The sequence below is a fragment of the Bos taurus genome, chromosome 11 (genome assembly GCF_002263795.3).
Source record: "Bos taurus isolate L1 Dominette 01449 registration number 42190680 breed Hereford chromosome 11, ARS-UCD2.0, whole genome shotgun sequence".
In the NCBI taxonomy this organism is placed as follows: domain Eukaryota; kingdom Metazoa; phylum Chordata; class Mammalia; order Artiodactyla; family Bovidae; genus Bos; species Bos taurus.
This window is the reverse complement of record NC_037338.1, coordinates 2,650,134-2,668,658: the sequence shown is the minus strand read 5'-3', so window position 1 is coordinate 2,668,658 and position 18,525 is coordinate 2,650,134. Positions and strand designations below refer to the sequence as shown.

General features: G+C 50.1%; 1 protein-coding gene across 8 annotated transcripts in view; it reads right to left on the bottom strand.

Annotated features, from left to right (window-relative positions):
- The window catches only part of FER1L5 (fer-1 like family member 5), a 54,518-nt gene that overhangs the window by 15,543 nt on the left and 20,450 nt on the right, over nt 1–18,525 (bottom strand). For all 8 annotated transcript variants that reach the window (XM_059891632.1, XM_059891631.1, XM_059891629.1 and 5 more), the window contains 9 exons: nt 17,862–17,990; nt 14,749–14,926; nt 6,869–6,993; nt 5,656–5,756; nt 4,701–4,878; nt 4,467–4,622; nt 3,338–3,469; nt 1,880–2,043; nt 1,460–1,574 (listed from right to left, as the gene is read on the bottom strand). In XM_059891632.1, coding sequence (XP_059747615.1) covers nt 1,460–1,574; nt 1,880–2,043; nt 3,338–3,469; nt 4,467–4,622; nt 4,701–4,878; nt 5,656–5,756; nt 6,869–6,993; nt 14,749–14,926; nt 17,862–17,990 — 1,278 coding nt within the window. The remainder of the gene's footprint in view (nt 1–1,459; nt 1,575–1,879; nt 2,044–3,337; nt 3,470–4,466; nt 4,623–4,700; nt 4,879–5,655; nt 5,757–6,868; nt 6,994–14,748; nt 14,927–17,861; nt 17,991–18,525) is intronic.

Sequence of the window (18,525 nt, the reverse complement as noted above, 5' to 3'; positions counted from 1 at the left end):
GAGCGCTGAAGAATTGATGCTTTTGAACTGTGGTGTTAGAGAAGACTCTTGAGAATCCCTTGGAATACAAGGAGATCCAACCAGTCAATCCTAAAGGAGATCAGTCCTGACTATTCGTTGGAAGGACTGACGCTGAAGCTGAAACTCCAATACTTTGGCCACCTGATGCCAAAGAACTGACTCCTTGGAAAAGACCCTGATGCTGGGAAAGATTGAAGGCGGAAGGAGAAGGGGATGACAGAGGATGAGATGGTTGGCTGACATCACCGACTCAATGGACATGAGTCTGAGCGAGCTCCGGGAGTTGCTGATGGACAGGGAAGGCTGGCCTGCTGTAGCCCATGGGGTCGTAAACAGTCGGACACGACTGAGCGGCTGAACTGAACTGACCCAGTCAGCAGCCACCAGCCTCCACGTGCGTGTGTTCAGTTGTGCAGCTGTGTCGGATTCTTTGCAACCTTATAGACCATGACCCACCAGGCTCCTCTGTCCATGGGATTCTCCAGGCAAGAACTCTGGAGTGGGTTGCCATTTCCTCCTCCAAGGGCTCTTCCGAACCCAGGGATTGAACTTGTGTCTCCTGCATTGACAGGTGGATTCTTTACCACTGAGCCACCTGAGAAGCCCACCAGCCTCCTGGGGCTCCTTCCATTTAAGTTCACTAAAATGAAACAAAATTTGGGAATTCCCTCATGGTCCAATGGTTAAAACTCTGAGCTTCTACTGCCGGAGGCTCAGGTTTGATCCTTGGTCACAGAACTAAGATCCCACAGGCTGTGCAGTGTGGCCAAATAGAAAAGAAACAAAATTTAAAGTTCAGTTCCTCACTCCCACAAGGGCCACATTTCAGGCACTCAATAGCCACACGTGGACAGTGGTGATACAGAACATTTTTTATCATCACAGAAAGTTCTCTTGGACTCACAGACTTAGAAAATGAACTTACGGTTGCTAGGGGAGAAGGGATAGTTAGGGAGTTTGGCATGGACACGTACACACTGCTGAACTGAAAATGGATAATCAACAAGGACCTACTGGCTAGCACAGGGAAAGCTGCTTAACATTATGTGCCCACCTGGATGGGAGGGGAGTGTGGGGGAGAACAGATATACGCATGTGTGAGGCTGAGTTCCTTTGCTGTCCACCTGAAACTATCACAACATTGTTAATTGGCTTTACTGCAATAAAAAATAAAAAGTTAAAAAAAACAAAAACATTTTCTCGGGCAGTGTTGGTTTAGAGCAGCCCCAAACAGAGCCTCCTATTCTGGGTAAAAGCCCTGCCTTTACACGGGGGACGGAGACACTCTGCCGTTCTTCCAGTCCCACTTAGGGCAGCTCTTCCTGCCACCTTGGGATACAAACCCCATCAGTGCTCACCAGGGTCCCACTGATCCAGCGCTCCCAGCTTCCCAGGCCCCCCACCCCAGGAGCTGGATTGTCCCCCATGCCTTGCTCACCACATCCGTGTTGGGGATGGCGGCAGGCACCCAGGCCCCCACGGCATCCCGGCGCTGGTTCTCATACACCTCCTCCAGCACCTGGCTCTTGTTGATGTCCGTGTCCAGGAGCAGCCTGGGGGCGACGAGACCCCAAGTTCCCAGCACTTCCCAGCACAAGTTCCCTGAGCTTACGGACCCCTGGGGTCCTCCTTCGCTGGCCAAGCACTCCCACACCTGGCAGCAGCACCTGCTCTGGGCAAGGCTGGGCAGCGGGGCCTACCGTGCAGGGTAGGGGGGTGGGCAGGGCCCCCCGGGACCAGGCTTCAGTGGCTGTATGCCTGCCTCCCTGAGTTGCTGCCTACTGGCCCTCCTGAAGTGCCAGCTCCAAGGCTGCCTGTCCAGGGGCCCCAGGCTCCAGGCCCCACGCCCCAGCCTCACCTCCTCTGAGGCTCCACTGTCCACGGACCCGCCCAGTGCCATCCGGGGGGCTCTCTGAAATCTTCCTTGGGAAGGGCCTTGTGCCCCGTGACGTCCGAGAAGTTGGGGCGGTGTTGCAGGAACTGCTGTCCCCACTGGTCCTTAAACTTGGCCTGGTTCTCGTACTGGGAGAGGGGAAACGTCAGCGCCTACAGCCCCCTCCGCACACCCGGCACCTGCCCAAAGCCTCCTACCCTGGGCTGTACGCGCCTCCTAGAAACAGGGAGCCAGAAAGAAAGGGCGTGGGACCTGCCTGGGGGCAGGAGCTGTGCCATCGCCTGTGATGGGACAGCATCTCCCCCGCTGTCCGTCAGCACAGGCAAATGCCATGAATCAAGTGCTCATATGGAGGCCCCTTTCAGCCACACACTCCCATTTCATGGGTGATGAGGCTGAGGCTCAGAGGTCACCTCTACCCCAGGTGGCTCAGCTATGGAGGAGTGGAGTGGGGCGGATGCCTGCGTTAGAGCCTGCTGGTTGCCTGTGACGTGACCTGTCCTCCCCATGTCACTGGGGAGCCCAGTCCTGCTCCACCACTGCCACTGGGTCTGGAACTTTCTTCCGTGTTCCCCTGAGGGACACTCAGCCCCTGCTCCCTGCACTCATCCTAACCCTGCTCTGTCTCCGCGCCTCAAGTCCTACCATCTCTCCATCCACAGGATGCAACATAGGAACCATGAAAACAGGTTTTAACTCAGCTAAAAAGTCTGAAGTGTTAGTTGCTCAGTCGTGTCCGACTCTGTGAGTCATGGACTGTAGCCCGCCAACCTCCTCTGTCCATGGAACTCTCCAGGCAAGAATCCTGGAGTGGGTAGCCTTCTGCAGGGGAATCTTCCTGACCCAGGGACTGAAGCCAGGTCTCCTACATCGCAGGCAGATTCTTTACCACTGAGCCACCTGGGAAGTCTGAAACTCAAAACTTATTTCCCCTCTACTCTCAGGACCTCTCGTGAGCCGTGTCCTCCCCCTCCTCTGATTGTAGAGCAGCCTCTGGCCGGCTGCTCGCCCAACCCCCTGGATTTATGGTTCTGAGGGAAGCTACCCCGTTTCCAGTTCCTCTGTTTCAGAACTGCCCCTCCCCAGCTGAGGTGGGTAGAGGTCCCGGGCTGTCATGTTAATGATGGACAAGGACCCTGCAAGCAGTCTGAGCCTTACTCACTTCATGTGCCCTGAACTAACTGGGAGAAATTCCCTGTAAAGCTCCATCCCGGTGAAAGTGACTGGCTCCAAGGGACCACTCAGTTGCCCTCCTGTTACCAAGCCCATGGCTTGTCAACAAGGGACTCCTTTAGTCTCTGTCACTTCCCTCTAGCTCCTTTTACGGTTCTCAGATTCTGCCAGCGATCTTTTCTCCACCATCGGAGTTGGGCTGGTGCCAAGTCACCCTCCCGCCAGCCCCCCCGCCTCGCCCCCACTCACCGTCTCTGCATACACGACCACTTCGCCCTGGCGGAGCAGCTCCAGGTCCCTGCTGTCAGTCACGTTGCCGAGCCACATGCAGACCCGGAGCTGGGCGGGGAGGGTGTCCTTCTCTCCTTCTCCCTCTGGGTACTGAGTCAGAGGCAGGTCAGCAACCACAGGGGTTCAGGTCCCCCGGGGGCAGGGGCATGGGTTAGGGAGGGGCACACACACCTGCCCCTTCACCCTAAGCCCCGGGAGCAGGGGCTTCACACTGAGTTGGGTGACGAGCATAACAGAGTCTTGTGCAGGCTGTGGGGTGCAGGAGTGCGGAGGGGCAGGGCCACTAGGGAGCCTGGAAGTGCTCTGGGGAGTGGTGGTGCTGATGGTGACGCTGACGATGACGCTTGCTATGCGATGTGCCAGGCACTGTGCTAAGCACCACACATGTCACGTATGCTCTGATGCTCACACACCACTACAGAATGAGTACCTTCATCACCAGCCCATTTCACAGAGGAGCAGGCTGAGGCCGGACACAGTCGGCCCCAACTCACACAAGCCAGTGAGCCACAGAACCAGGATTCAAGTCTCAGTGTTCTTGTAAGATAAGGACTCAGATGGACACCATTGGGACGGAGCCTTCCATGACAGCGGGAAGGGCAATGGGGAGCCAGGGAGTCTTTGAGAAACTGCCTTGCCGGGGGCGGGAGGGGGAAGCCTGGAGGTTAGGACTGTCTTCAGGACTGGAGACTTGTGTTCAGTCAGCCTTATTTATGGATTGCATCTGACAGGAAGGGCTGGAGCCCAAACCTTAAAGGCATTAAATATGTAGATAGCAGCCAATCATGGACCAGGGGAGAGGGAACAGGGAGAGGACCAAGTGAGGCTTGAGGACGATGGAGGGGACAAACTTGAGGAACATTTATGATGGGCATGGACTTGGCATCGGCTCCATGCCGATGGCCCCAGGCTCCCGCCTCCCTTTGTGTAAACTCCATTTCTCCTGGGAAAGGGCCTGGCAGAGAGGAAATGGGCATGCCCTCCAGAGGCTCATGGGGGCTCCCCAGGATGGGGATGGGGGGCTCAGGGCTTCTCCCTTGGGGTGTCCCATGCCCTCTCCTCCCCTGAGGACCCCCAGCCTCCCCACCTGCAGGAATAGGGTCTGTGTCTTCCCGCAGAACCTGCCGGAGTGCCGGGCCCCATGTGGGGAGAACAGGATGCTGTGGGCAGGCACCTGAGCATAGGCTGCCCGCTGCTCCCGGGCCATCAGCCAGATCATCACATCCGGGAGGTTCATCTGCGGCTGCGGGCGCGAGAGCGTCAGGCCCGCCTGAGGAGCTGGCACCAGGGCCTGCTCCCGGCCGGAGCGTCTAGCACCCACCTCGGGGAGCACAGCGTTGAGGCGGTACAGCCAGCCCTCTGCAGTGGCCACCATGTCCCTGGGGGGTGCCTGCTTGGCCTTCTGGGCCAGTTCCTGCAGAAGGAGGCGGTGGAGCTTCCATCTGTTCTTGTCCAGGTCGGTGGCTTTGGGCTGACTGGTCATGCAGGGCAGCGGCCGCCTGTGGCCAGGACCGGGGGAGCGGGGGCTGGTCTCCGTCCCATCTCACCTGCTCCCCACCCACCCAGCCTCAGTGTCCTCCCTGGACCGGAGAGCTTGCCCTACTGGTTGGCCCAGCTGACCGGTCCTCTGAGACCAAGTTGGCCGGAACAGCTGGTCGACCTGGTGGACAGGCCTGCAGACACAGAGTGCAAGCCTGGCGAGTGGTAGGGAGCCCTGCCTGCCCTCCTCAGGAAGCACGCTTACTGTGGGTCTGGCCCTGGCTTCTCATACCTCCTGCTCCGGTCCTCCCAGCCCCCGCGGTGTGCCAGGCCCGTGCTCAGGACCTCCTCGTGGACAGAGGTGTGAGCTGTGAGAGGGGGGCCAACCAAACCCGGGGAGGAGGGGATCTAAGTGGGCTGCAGGCCCAAGAGAGGCCTTACAAGGGCTCTTCTTGTGGCGAGGAGTGATGGAGGAGAAGGTGTGGGCTGGGACGTGCAGGGCTTGTCTGGACAATGGAGAGAAGCTTGGTTTGATAAGATCATCAGGCGTGGATGTAGAGGGGGCAGTGATGAGAGGAGAGGTCAGGACCTCTCCTCTCTTTGGGGGGTCCCTGAATGGCAGAGAAGCAGCTCTGTTGTTTGGAGAGAGATCTGAGCTTATGTTTCCTGTGGAGGTAGGGGTGCGGGAGGGAGGCGGTAGGGTAGTTGTTCTGTAGGGTCTGGTCTGCACCCCAGGCCTTGTGTAGACTTGATCTAGCTCAGCCCTAGCCCCATGGGTAGGTGCCCCCTGCCCCTACTTGCAGTCCTCCACCAGCTCCCTCAGCAGTTTCTCCCACTGGGGAAGCAGAGCTGGGTCCCTCGGATTCCTCATGGACTTCAGGGTGTCCAGGTTGGCCTTCTGCCCAGCAGGAGAGAAGCAGTATGTGAGTGTGGGGCTCCCCTGGGACAGGCTGATTGGCCTAGGATGCTTTCAGCCAGGGCTTAGGGACCTTTGAGTTGGTGATGGACAGGGAAGCCTGGCGTGCTGCAGTCCATGGGGTCACAGAGAGTCGGACACGACTGAGCAACTGAACTGAACTGAACGGAGGGGTAACCTGGAGATGTCCATATCCAAAGCTGTCACATACCACTGAAGGCTAGGATTCCCTCCCAACTACCCTACAGAAAAAAATGGGTGGCAGGAAGAAGCCAGGATGTACCAGGACCATGGGTCACCGGGGAGGGGTCACAGGGTCTTGACCTCAGGCTTCCCTTCTGTTGGTGCGAGAAAGTCACATCTAAGGTGGGGGAACCAGGGGGGCTCTGCTGCCTAAAACTGCTCGGTGGCTTCCCCCCTCAACACACACCTAAGACTTTTTGTGATCTGACCCTTCCCAGCTCCGCTGGTCTTATTTCCTCATCACCTCCACACCCCAGCCACCCACGAACTTCCTAACACTATGGCTTTGCCCAGTGTTCCTTTCTCTGCACCCCGATCACTGACCCCAGCAAGACTCTGCTCAAATGTCATCTCCTTTTCCAGCAGCTCCTCTGACTCTCCTCTCTTCATCTCACCCCTCCCACCTGAGTCTCTCTGACCCTGTGGCTCTTAGCACCTGAATCTCCACCACAGCCCTGCCACTCTGTGCCCTAACTATTGCATGTCCGACTTCCCTGCTGGTGAAGACTGTGTCTACACATCCTCGTGTCTTCAGTGCTTGTGTCTGGCACCTCAACTGGTGTGGAATGCATGAGAGAGCTGAGTGACCAGATTCCTAAGGCTGCGGCTCCTTTCCCCAAGTCTCCCGTCAATGGCCTGGGTCCTGGGACTTCCCCAGTGGTCCAGTGGCTAAGACTCCGTGCTCCCGAGGCAGGTGGCCCGGGTCCCATCCTTGATCAGGGAACTAGATCCCAGATGCGGCAACTAACAGTTCGCATGCCACAACCAAAGACCCGGTGTAGACAAATTAAAAAAACAAAACACCAGGGGGCCTCCCCGGCCCCCCTCACGCCCCTGCCCACACGACTCACCAGGCGATCCCGAGTGAATTGGAGGAGGTTGAGGCAGTTCATACGGAAGCCGACGTCCTCCCAAAAGGAGGTCACGGCCACGACAGGCTTGGTGTTGTACCAGGGCACGTAATGGTAGATGTTCCCTGAAACACAGAGCCACGTGTGTGGGGAGGGGGTGTCTGAGGGACACCCCTCACCGTGTCCACTCTCAGAGGACCTTCCCTGGGCCACTCCATTCCTCTAGGGGGTGATCTGCTAAAGCATCCCAACCGGACCCCTCCCGCTGGAGGGTAGGCTGTGGGCCCGTTCAGGATGGATATGCTTTGATGAGCATAGCTGGCCTAACGGGGCCCTCACAGTGCTCCGTGTCACTCGGGTCACAAAGTCCGCAGTTCACAGGTGGGAAAACCCAAGCTAGTGATGGGAAGTGGTTTCCCTGCAATGGCTCAGCCAGGTGGTGTGATGTAGGCATTCAGTTCCAGAGCCTGTGCCCCTAACTCAGGCGAGATGCCAAGGCCCGGGTCTGCCTTGAGGTGGGGTCTTCCTTCTGGGTGTCGGGGCAGAGGAGGAGTGGGCCCTGGGTTCAGAGACCCAGAGTTTGGTTAGACTGGGCAGACACCTGAGATAAAGGGCCTGCTTGTGCCGAGGAGGGGGGTGGAGGGGCAGGCATGGTCAAAAGCCAGTGATGGGCCTGGCAGACTGGGCCCCCGGCCATGATTCTTATTGCAACAGAGGCAGGGAAAGCTAGATGAAACACATGGCATTCTTTTTCTGAGACATTTTGCTGAGTTGAAATAAAATCCACAGGAAACCGAAAATAAGGTCAAAGCAGAAAGTCTGTGAGGCAAGTGGAAGTAAAGTGGACATTTGTCCTCTGAGTTTCTGGAATATCTTGGAGAACTGGCTGTTCTCTGTAACAACTGCCAGGGCCCAGAGGTCAGGAGAGACAGTCGAGCACTGTCTGAGGTGAGCAGTCTAGGAGGACACCCCTGTGACATAGGTTGAATTGTGTGCCCTGTAAAGCTATGTTGGGGATTTCCCTGTGGGCCAGTGGTTAAGAACCTGCCTTGCAATGCAGGGGACTTGGGTTTGATCCCTGGAGGAGGAATTAAGATCGCACACAACTCGGAGCAACTAGAGAGTCCGTGCACCACAACAAAAGATCCCACTCTTCTCAACAAAGACCCGACACAGCCAAATACATAGATCACTTTTTAAATCCAGAAATTAAAAGAAAACGAAAGAAAAGTTAAAAAATAAAAAGTTAAAAACCAGACAAAACTAATTGTCAGTTAGGAGAAGGACAGCAGCCCTTGGTGTGGGTTGGAGGGTGGCAGGTTCAAGGGGCCCCTGGGATGTTGGGATTTTGTTTCATGGTCTGAATGTTGTTATGTGGCTATGTTTGCTTTGCAATAATTCATTGAGCTGAATACTTTGGTTTGTGTACTTTTCCATAGATGTGTTATATTTGAACCAGAAGTCTATTCAAATCAGAAGTCTATTCAAGAATTATAAAAAAAAAAAAAAAAAAAAACACTGGGATCAAAAAAGACAAAATATATAAAATCCAGTGTGTCAGTGGTGGAAAATGCTATGGAGAAGGATGATGTGGGAGAGAGAGAGGGAGCTGCCAAAAGTTTTTTAATAGAATAGTTACCTATGGCTTTTCCTAAAAGATCTGGAAGAGATTATGCAGAATGCAGCCCAGAGAGATGAAAAATACAGAAGGAAGATTTACAAACGTGTGGAACAGCATGAGAAGTTCCACAGAGGACAGAGTAAATTTGAGAAGGAGCTAGAAGAGAGAAGGGTAAGAGGTCATTTTCAAAGAGCAAGTATCTTATAATTTTCCTGAATTGTTGGCAGGACACCAGTTTCAGACCCTCTCACTGAGTGTGACTCACAGGAATGATAAATAAACAGAGATCCAGGACTGGGGCTCTCAGATGTGAGCGAGCCGACACAAGATGGCAATTTTCTTCTGCTGCTCTTGGATAGCATACAAAAGCAACAAGGAGAAGGGAAATAACTCCATTTTCAGCAAAACAAGGAGACAGATACAGTCTGCAGGCTCAAAATACACATAAGGGCTGCCAGAGTCAGCTGTGAGTGCCCGAGGAGCTGCGAGGGTTGAAGGTTGACGGAAGTCACCTGGGGGTGGGGGGTGAGTGACAAGACACACAGCGGGAGCCACGGCTAGATGGGGGCAGAGTGCAGCTAAAACACACCCCCGGAGCGAACTCAGGACTCAGACGAGGATGTGTGAGCTGGCAAAACTCAGAAAAGGAACAGAAGAGAAAACAAAAACATTATAGGAAGGGAGACGGCACGAAAGGAAGCCCAACAGGGATCAGACTCAGCAGACAATCCAGCAAGAGGCAAAGAAAGAAGAAGGCAACCGGGGACCTCCCTGGTGGCCCAGGGGCTAATACTCTGTGCTCCCAGTGTCGGGGGCCCAGGGTTCGATCCCTGGCCAGGGAACTAGACCTCACATGCCACAATTAAAGATTCAGCATACCTCAATGAAGATTGGAAATCCTATATGCTGCAACTAAATCCCAGCGCAGCCAAATAAATAAAAGTAGACATTAAAAAAAGAAAAATGACCAAAATAAGATAGAAATAAAGAGCCGAAAAGGATCAGGGAGAAAATGACAGATACAGAAGAAAAGTAAGGAGAATTGTTAAGCCCATAAGTGGAGCCCCAATAGCAGAAAACCTGAACAATGGAACAGAATATTTAAAAACACAATTTAAGAAAACCCACCTGGAAAAAGGATAATCTTTTTAACAAATGATGATTGAAAAACTGAATACTCATATGAAAATTATTGATAATTCAAAAGGAACCATAGGGACCTTCCCTGGGGATCCAGTGGTTAAGACTCTGCAATTCCACTGCAGGAGTCAGGGTTTGATCCCTGATCAGGGAACTAAGATCCCATATACTGTGCCATGGCCAAAATAAGAACCATACAGCTCAATGTAAGAATTAAAACTGTAAAATCTTTAGAAGAAAAGGTAGAAAATCTTTATGACCTTGAGTTGGGCAGAGTTCTTAGATATGATACCATGAAAGAAAAAAAAGAAACTGAACTTCAGTCAGTTGAAAATGTTTGCAGTTCCAAAGATACCATTAAAAAAATGAAAAGACAAGCCACAGACTTTTTGCAAATCCTATATCTGATAAAGTATCCAGAACATATAAAGGACTCTTACAACTCAAGATAAACAATCCAACTGAAAAAATGGGCCAAGACTTGAATTAAACGTATAAACAAAGAAGACATATGAATGGCTAAGAGCATATGAAAAGATGCTCAGTACCATTTGATGTTAAGGAAATTCAAATTAAAGCCACAGTAAGATACCTGGCCCGGAGAAGGCAATGGCACCCCACTCCAGTACTCTTGCCTGGAAAATCCCATGGATGGAGGAGCCTGGTAGGCTGTAGTCCATGGGGTCGCTCAGAGTCGGACACAACTGAGTGACTTCCCTTTCACTTTTCACTTTCATGCATTGGAGAAGGAAATGGCAACCCACTCCAGTGTTCTTGCCTGGAGAATCCCAGGGACAGGGGAGCCTTGTGGGCTGCAGTCTATGGGGTTGCACAGTCGGACACGACTGAAGCGACTTAGCAGCAGCAGCAGCAGCAGCAAGATACCTGGCCACAATAAGAAATAAATAAACCACAAAGAGGAAGAAAATATTAGCAAAACCTATCTGACAAAGGAATTGTATCCTTGTAAAAGAACTTCTGCAATGTAAAGACAGACTCCCGTCTTTTTATAAAAAGACAAACAATGAAAGATAGGCAAAAACCTGAATGGTCCCTTCACTAAAGAAAGATATGTGAGCATGAACAGATGCTTAGTATTATTAGTGAGTAGAGAAATGGAAATTAAAATGAAGGGGAATTCTCTCGTGGTCCAGTGATTAGGGGTGCTTTCACTGCAGGGGCCAAGTCCCACCCCTAGTCAGAAAACTAAGATCCCACAAGCCACTTAGAGTGGCCAAAAAAATAAAAATTACAATTAGGTACAATTTCACACCCATAAGAATGTTTCAAATGGTAAAGGCTGACCATACCAAAGGTTGACAAGGACTTTGAACAAGGGAACACATTGCTGTGAGCGTGTAAAATGCTACAACCACGTGGGGAAAATGTTAGGTATTTTAAAACCAATACCATTGCTAGCTATTTACCCAAGAGAAGTGCAAGCTCATTTCCACCAAAAGACCTGGACCAGAATGTTCACAGCAGCTTTGCTCATAATACTCCAAAACTCGAATCAATCCAGATGTCCATAAACAGGGGAATGGATAAACTGTCATAGTCATACAACAGAATGCTATCAGATATAAAAAGGAGCCAAATATGATATAGGCAACCACACAGATGAATATTTAAAACACTTGTTGCTGTGTTTTAGTCGCTGAGTAGTGTCCGACTCTCTTGTGACCCCACGGACTGTAGCCCGCTAGACTCTCTGTCCATGGGATTTCTCAGGCAAGAATACTGGAGTGGGTAGCCATCTCCTCTTCCAGGAGATCTTCCCAGACTAGGGATGGAACCTGCATCTCCTGCATCTCCAGGCGGATTCTTTTCCCCTGAGCCACCACCTAAAATACTAGGCTGAGCTAAAGAAGCTATAGGAAAAGAAAGGGTACCATCTGTATGATCTCATTTACATGAAGTTGCAGAACAAGCAAAACAAGTCTACAGTGATAGAAAGCAAAGCATTGATTGCCCCCAGCGGTTGGGGAGGTTAACTGGAAAAAGGCCCGTGGCAGTTCTGTGGGATGATGGAAATTTCTGTCCATGATGTGTATGTGGATATATTGGGCTGGTCAAAATGTTTGAGTTTTTCCATAAGACGTTACAGAAAAACCCAGATGAACTTGAATGAGCCCAAATTCATCCAACTCACTGAAAGTCTGTGCATCTTATATTTCATAATACCTCAATAAAAAATATAAAGCCACCATTAAGAGAATGAAAAGCTTCAAACTTAGAGAAGATATTTAGAACATACTCACATCTGACAAAAGATTATTCCCAGAAAAAATAACGTAAAAATCAATAAGAAAAGTAGAGCCAATAGCTAATAGTTGGGCTTCCCTGGTGGCTCAGCTGGTAAAGAATCCTCCTGTAATGCGGGACATCTGGCTTCGATCCCTGGGTGGGGAAGATGCCCTGGAGAAGGGAAAGGCTACCCACTCCAGTATCCTGGCCTAGAGAATTCCATGGATTATATAGTCCACGGGGTCACAAAGAGTTGGACAACTGAGGATAATAGATAAAAGATCTCGATAGACTTTTTACAGACGAGGAAAGACAAATATTTGTAAACATACGAAAAGCTGCTCAACCTCCACCTATAATCAGGAAATTGTAAATCAAGATCTTGTAACATGCCCACCAGACTGGCAGGAATGAAAAGGCTAGGCAAGGTCAAGTCCTGGTGAGAACACAGAGTAATAAGAACTCTCATGCCACGCTGATTAGAGTGTAATTGGATATAATTACTTTTGCTTTGAATTTCTCTTCCACTCCTGGGTATATAATTTAGAGGAAGTCTTACACTTGTGACCGACAGATACGTACAAGAATGTTCACAGCAACATTATTATTGTAGAAAAAAGATAAAACCTCAATGTCTACGTATACCACATAATTTGTGGCATAATCTTACAATGGAATATACACAGATATGAAAATGAACTTCATTTATACATACCAATATAAAAATTTAATATTGAGAAAAAATGCAAAACAGAGGAATACAGAATGAAAGTTTCCATGTATATAAAAATGCAAAAACAGTATGCTCTTTAAGGTAGCATGCATAGGTGGTAAAAATAACGAAGGAAAGCAAGGATGTGATTATCATGAGACTCAGGGTTGTGGTTATTTCTTGGGTAAGTGGATCTGGAAAGAGCATACAGAGAACTTCTAAGATGCTGAGATAATTTTCTTCCTTTCTAAGAAAATTTTCTGCCTTTTAATCTGGGTGATGACTTCACAGGTACATATTTTATTATTTATTTTAAACTACACATATGCATTTAATATACTTTTGTATATATTTCATAATTTAAAAACATGTAGTTATGACCAACCTAGATAGCATATTGAAAAGCAGAGACATTACTTTGCTAACAAGGGTCCGTCTAGCCAAGGCTAAGGTTTTTCCAGTGGTCATGTATGGATGTGAAAGTTGGACTGTGAAGAAAGCTGAGCACCGAAGAATTGATGCTTTTGAACTGTGGTGTTGGAGAAGACTCTTGAGAGTCCCTTGGACTGCAAGGAGATCCAACCAGTCCCTTCTAAAGGAGATCAGTCCTGGGTGTTCATTGGAAAGTCTGATGCTAAAGCTGAAACTCCAATACTTTGGCCACCTCATGCGAAGAGGTGATTCATTGGAAAAGACCCTGATGCTGGAAGGGATTGGGGGCAGGAGGAGAAGGGGACAACAGAGGATGAGATGGCTGGATGGCATCACTGACTGGATGGACGTGAGTCTGAGTGAACTCCGGGAGTTGGTGATGGACAGGGAGGACTGGCGTGCTGCGATTCATGGGGTCGCAAAGAGTCGGACACGACTGAGCGACTGAACTGAACTGAACTGCGAGCATTATGCTAAATGAAAGCAGCAGTTATCAAGGACCATACATTGATTCTATGTATATTAAATGTCCAGAATAGGAAGCACCAGAGGAGGGGCTTCCCATGTGGCTCAGATGGTAAAGAATCTTCCTGCAATGTGGGAGACCCAGGTTTGATCTCTGGGTGGGGAAGATCCCCTGGAGAAGGGGAATCGCTACGCACTCCAGTATTTTTGCCTGGAGAATTCCATGGACAGAGGCTACAGTCCATGGGGTCGCAAACAGCTGGACACACATAAGACAGGAAGTAGATTAGTGGTTGCCTAAGGTTGGGGAATTAGAGGAGAAATAGCAAATGACTGCTATTGGGTACAGGGTTTCTTTTTTGGACTGATAAAAATGTTGTAAAACTAATCACAGTGATCATAGCGCAATTCTGTGAATACTAAAAACTGTTTAACTGTATACTTTGCGTGGATTAATTGTATGGTGTGTGAATTGTATTTCCCCCAAAATAGCTGTTATTAAAAAAAACAGGCAGACAAGTGGGATGCACAGAAAAGCTCTCGCATGATAAGAGGGTGAAGCTGACAAAGATGAGATAGTGTCTAGAGCCATGGTCCTCAAACTTTAGCATGCCGCCCCTTACCTGGACAACTTGTTGAAACCCAGATTGCTGTTCTGTTTTCAGATTCTGTAGATCTGGGGTGAGGCCAAGAATGTGCATTTCTATCAGTTCCCAGGTGATGCTGCTGGCCCAGGGACCACACTTTGGGAACCTTATAGTGCCCAATAAAAGTCCAGTGAGCATATATTAGATGAAAAGATGGGTGGGCGCATGGGTGGTTGGTTGGGTATTCGGGACAGTGGATGGTTGGTAGTTGAATGGATGAATGCACGGATAAGTGGATTCATGGATAGATAGAAGGTGGGCAGCTCTTTTGGGGGAAATACAATTCACACACCATACAACTGATCCATGCATGGCTGGATGAGGGTGGTTCAGAGTAGTAGGAGAGAAGATGGGATTGAGAAGCTGTGGTGTGGAAAGCATGGTAGAGAAGGGCTGGAAGTCAAAACCCAGTTGCAGCTCTTGTTATGGATTCACCACCTACTAGCTGTGCAGTGTTTGACAGGTGACTTTACCTCCCCGAAGCTCACTTTCCTCACATCTAACGTGGGTTAACAATGCCTGTGAATGTCCCTTGGGCTGAAAACCTTAAAAGGGCCAATCCAGAGCCGGACACGCAGTGGTTTCTCTCTACCCTTCAATTGGATCTGACTCTTACCATCGTATATCACTGGGCTGTACTGTGTGGTTGAGACGAGAGGCTTGTAACTCAGGTCCATCTTGTTTCCATAGTGACCAATGCTGACTTCAAATTGGATCAGGTCCTTAAAGTCAGGCATCATGGTGCAGGAAAGGAAGATGACGCACAGCCCATACTTCTGTCGGTTCTGGTGCTTCTAAAACAATAACCCCAACATCCCCAGCATGAGTCAAGGGATGAACAAAGCTATAGAGACAGGCAGGGAGGCAAGCATGAGGTGCCCGGTTTCTTTCATTCAGTGTGAGCCAGGCCATCCCTGAACTCCTGCCCTCTCTCAAAATTCTGCCTTGACTCCAACTCACGTGGCTGATCAAGGGAAGTTCCTCCCATGACTTCTATCACCTGGCCCCTCCACCCAGCCAGCCCTGGTCTTCTCTTCCTGAAGCCAGGCAGGAAGGTCTTCTCCTGGTCCGTCTAGGCTCTGAATTGGCCTGCCCCACCCCTCTTCTTCTGGTCTAAACACCTCCCTTGGATGAGACTGAGTGTGGGCGGGACTGTGTGGTAGAGGGTGCATACACGTGCACATCTGCTCTTGGCTTTTCTCAAGCCCCGTCCCCCCACCATGAGCCCATCTTCTCAGGTCCTCTGTCTGTCACATGAGCCCCTCTCTCATTTCTGTTGCCAACCACTGCCCTACTTTTGCATTCTCCCATTCTGTTCACTAACTCAAATCTCTCCTGCCTTAATAAATAACCCTCCCTCTCTCCTCTGAGCCCCTATTTATCTAGGAGCTGATCTTGTCTCCTTTGACTTTGCAGCCAAGTTTTATTTTTTTGGTGGTGCTGCATGGCACGCAAGATTTTAGTTCCCCGATCAGGACCAGAAATCGAACCATGCCTCCTGCAGTGGAAGCACGGAGCCCTAACCACTGGACTGCCAGGGAAGTCCCTGCAGCCAACTTTCTCTAGACTTGCCTCTATGCACCATAAATAACTTCTCCCTCCCGCCTTCAGCTTCTCTCCTGACCCAAGGCTACTGGTGCCTTCCTCATTACCAGCACACACTTTTGGGTCCTCAGCTTTTCTGTCTGCCACATTCAGACTGTTCTGCTCTCTCCTTTCTGCAACTCTCCCCTCCAGAGGCTGCCCCAGTGTTCCCCTTTGCCAGCTCCTTCTCCATCTCCCTGCAACCCCCCTCCTTTTCCCTGCAATCTCATAGGCTGTGATTCTCAATGGGATCCAACCTCAGGTCCCTTCTCCTTTCATTCCATCTACACTCCCAGGGCAATTCCTCCATAATCTTGGGTAGATCCTGGTGTGCTGATGACAAATGTCTCTATCTAGCAGGCTTAGGGACTGGTCCCCGTGGGTGTCTCACAAGCACGGGTCAAAGATGGGATTCATCATGATAAATGGAATATTTCCTGCCATATTGGTAAACAAAACACATCACAGTCATTAGCAATTGCCACCCCTGATGGTGAGCTGGTGAGCCCTGAGGGAACTCAGGAAGGAAAGACTATCTGCCATCTAGCAGCCATCAGACTGCAGCCATTCCCCATGGTGAACCCTGAGGAAACTCAGGATGTGAAAACACGGATACCGGCCCCAGACAGGTGAGGTGCATATCAAAGGAATGAGGCCAGACTCTTGCATCTTCCCATACATAGAAAATACCTAAATTCCTTAACTTGAGATGTCTGGTTTTCCTTTAACAATGATCTTTTGATGTTCAGACTACCTGCTCTTTGTTGTAATACTTCTACATGACCTGGCTCCCCTCTTGCCTCCTCAGAGCAGTTCTCTCAGGGTTGAGATGCTGCCTCCAGGGCCTGAAGTCCTAAAAATTCCACTGAATAAAATATAACTCTCAACTTTTAGGTTGTGAATATTTCTTTAAGTCCACAATCATCTCCCTAGACCTGCTCTCCCTTCAGGGAGCCCATGTCTGACCCCCACCTCCCAACCTGAGGCAGAAGATGGGCGTTGGCCTCACTTCTTTTTCCTGTTGGTCAGTGACTTTGACCATTGTTTCCAAAGGGTCTCTGCTCTCTCCTCTCCAGCTCTCCTCCCCTGTGACTGTGTCCCCATGTCTCCTGAGTAAGTGGGTGGCCCAATTTTACTTTCATTTAAAGCTATGGTTTTTCCAGTAGTCATGTACAGATGTGAGAGTTGGACCATAAACAAGGTTGAGCTCCAAAGAACTGATGCTTTTGAAATGTGGTGTTGGAGAAGACTCTCGAGAGTATCTTGGACTACAAGGACTACCAGCCAATTCTAAAGGAAATCAATCCTGAATATTCCTTGAAAGGACTGATGCTGAAGCTGAAGCTCCAGTACTTTGGCCACCTGATGGGAAGAGCCAGCTCATTGGAAAAGACTCTGATGCTGGGAAAGACTGAGGGCAGGAGGAGAAGGGGGTGACAGAGGATGAGATGGTTGGGTGGCATCACCGATTCAATGGACATGAGTCTGAGCAAACTCCAGAAGATAGTGATGGACAGGGAAGCCTGGCATGCTGCAGTCCTTGGGGTCACAAAGAGTCAGATACAACTTAGCGACTGAACAACAACAAATCTATTTCTGACATGGCTCCTCCTGTCCCTTCCTGCCTCAGTGGTCCTCCTTGGCCTTCAGGAAGAAATGCAGACTCCTTAGAACATCATTTCTCCTTAACTAGATTGCATGTCTGTTAAATCTAAACCTTGTCTTTACTGGGTCCATTGACCTCCTGGGATTTGGCACAGCAGGAAGCCCCCACTGGGGCTTAGTAAAGACTCAGGTGGAGGGACTTCCCTGGTGGTCCAGTGGTTAAGACCTCCCCTTCCCATGCAGGGGGTGTGGGTTCAACCCCTGAGCGGGAGCTAAGATCCCACATGCCTTGTGGCCAACACATCAAAATGTAAAACAGAAGTAATATTATACAAATTCAATAAACACTTTAAAAATGGTCCACATCAAAAAATTCATTTAAAAAAGACTCAGCTGGATTGAGGAAACATCCCCTACATTCAAAAAGAGCATTCCACTCCTGACCCAGGGCTTCTTGCAATGTCAGAGATGGGACCCAGAGGAGACTAGAGACAGGCAGAAGGGGTCTCTCTTCCTGGGTTACCTGTCTCCTGTGGTTACCTCTACGCTGATCACATCTAGGGAGAGATCCTTCATCTTAGCTTCTTGACGGGATTTGATGTGGGTGATTAACTCCAGGAAGACCCGGCCTCGATAAGCTAAACCATCCTTGACAATGTTGGGAATATTCTATGGTAATAGGAAGGAAAACAGTAGGAAAAGGAATGAGAGAAAAAAGCAGGAAAAGTCTTTCCTGAAACCTCTGTAGCAAAGACAGAGTTGTTCTGTAACTTTCTGCCTTGGGCTGATCACAGTCCCAGGGAGGAATTCCAGAAACTCCAGTCCTGGCCATGCCTGGAAACCTCTGGGCCCTGAGCCCTCTTCCACACCTGAGGCCTCCTCTTCCTCTTCCTTCATTCTATCTCCAGGCCCACCAAAATTGCCCTGGTCCTGTAAACCCTTTCTGCTTGGAAGGGACTGTGGTAACTATTAAATTATCCCAGGCTGGCCAATCAGGACAAGCCCTGCCCCCTTGGCAACAGTGATTGGTCCAAGGGGAGCACACATGACCTAGGAAGGCCAATTAGAATGCTTCCTTGGCCTTCCCAATTAGAGGCTACCATGGCCCTGTTCCCATCAGGGAGGCCAGACTGTGGTAGAAACCAATGAGGCCCAGGAAAGAGCAGCAGAGATGAGAGATGGAGTGAGTGTGGGAGAGGCTCCT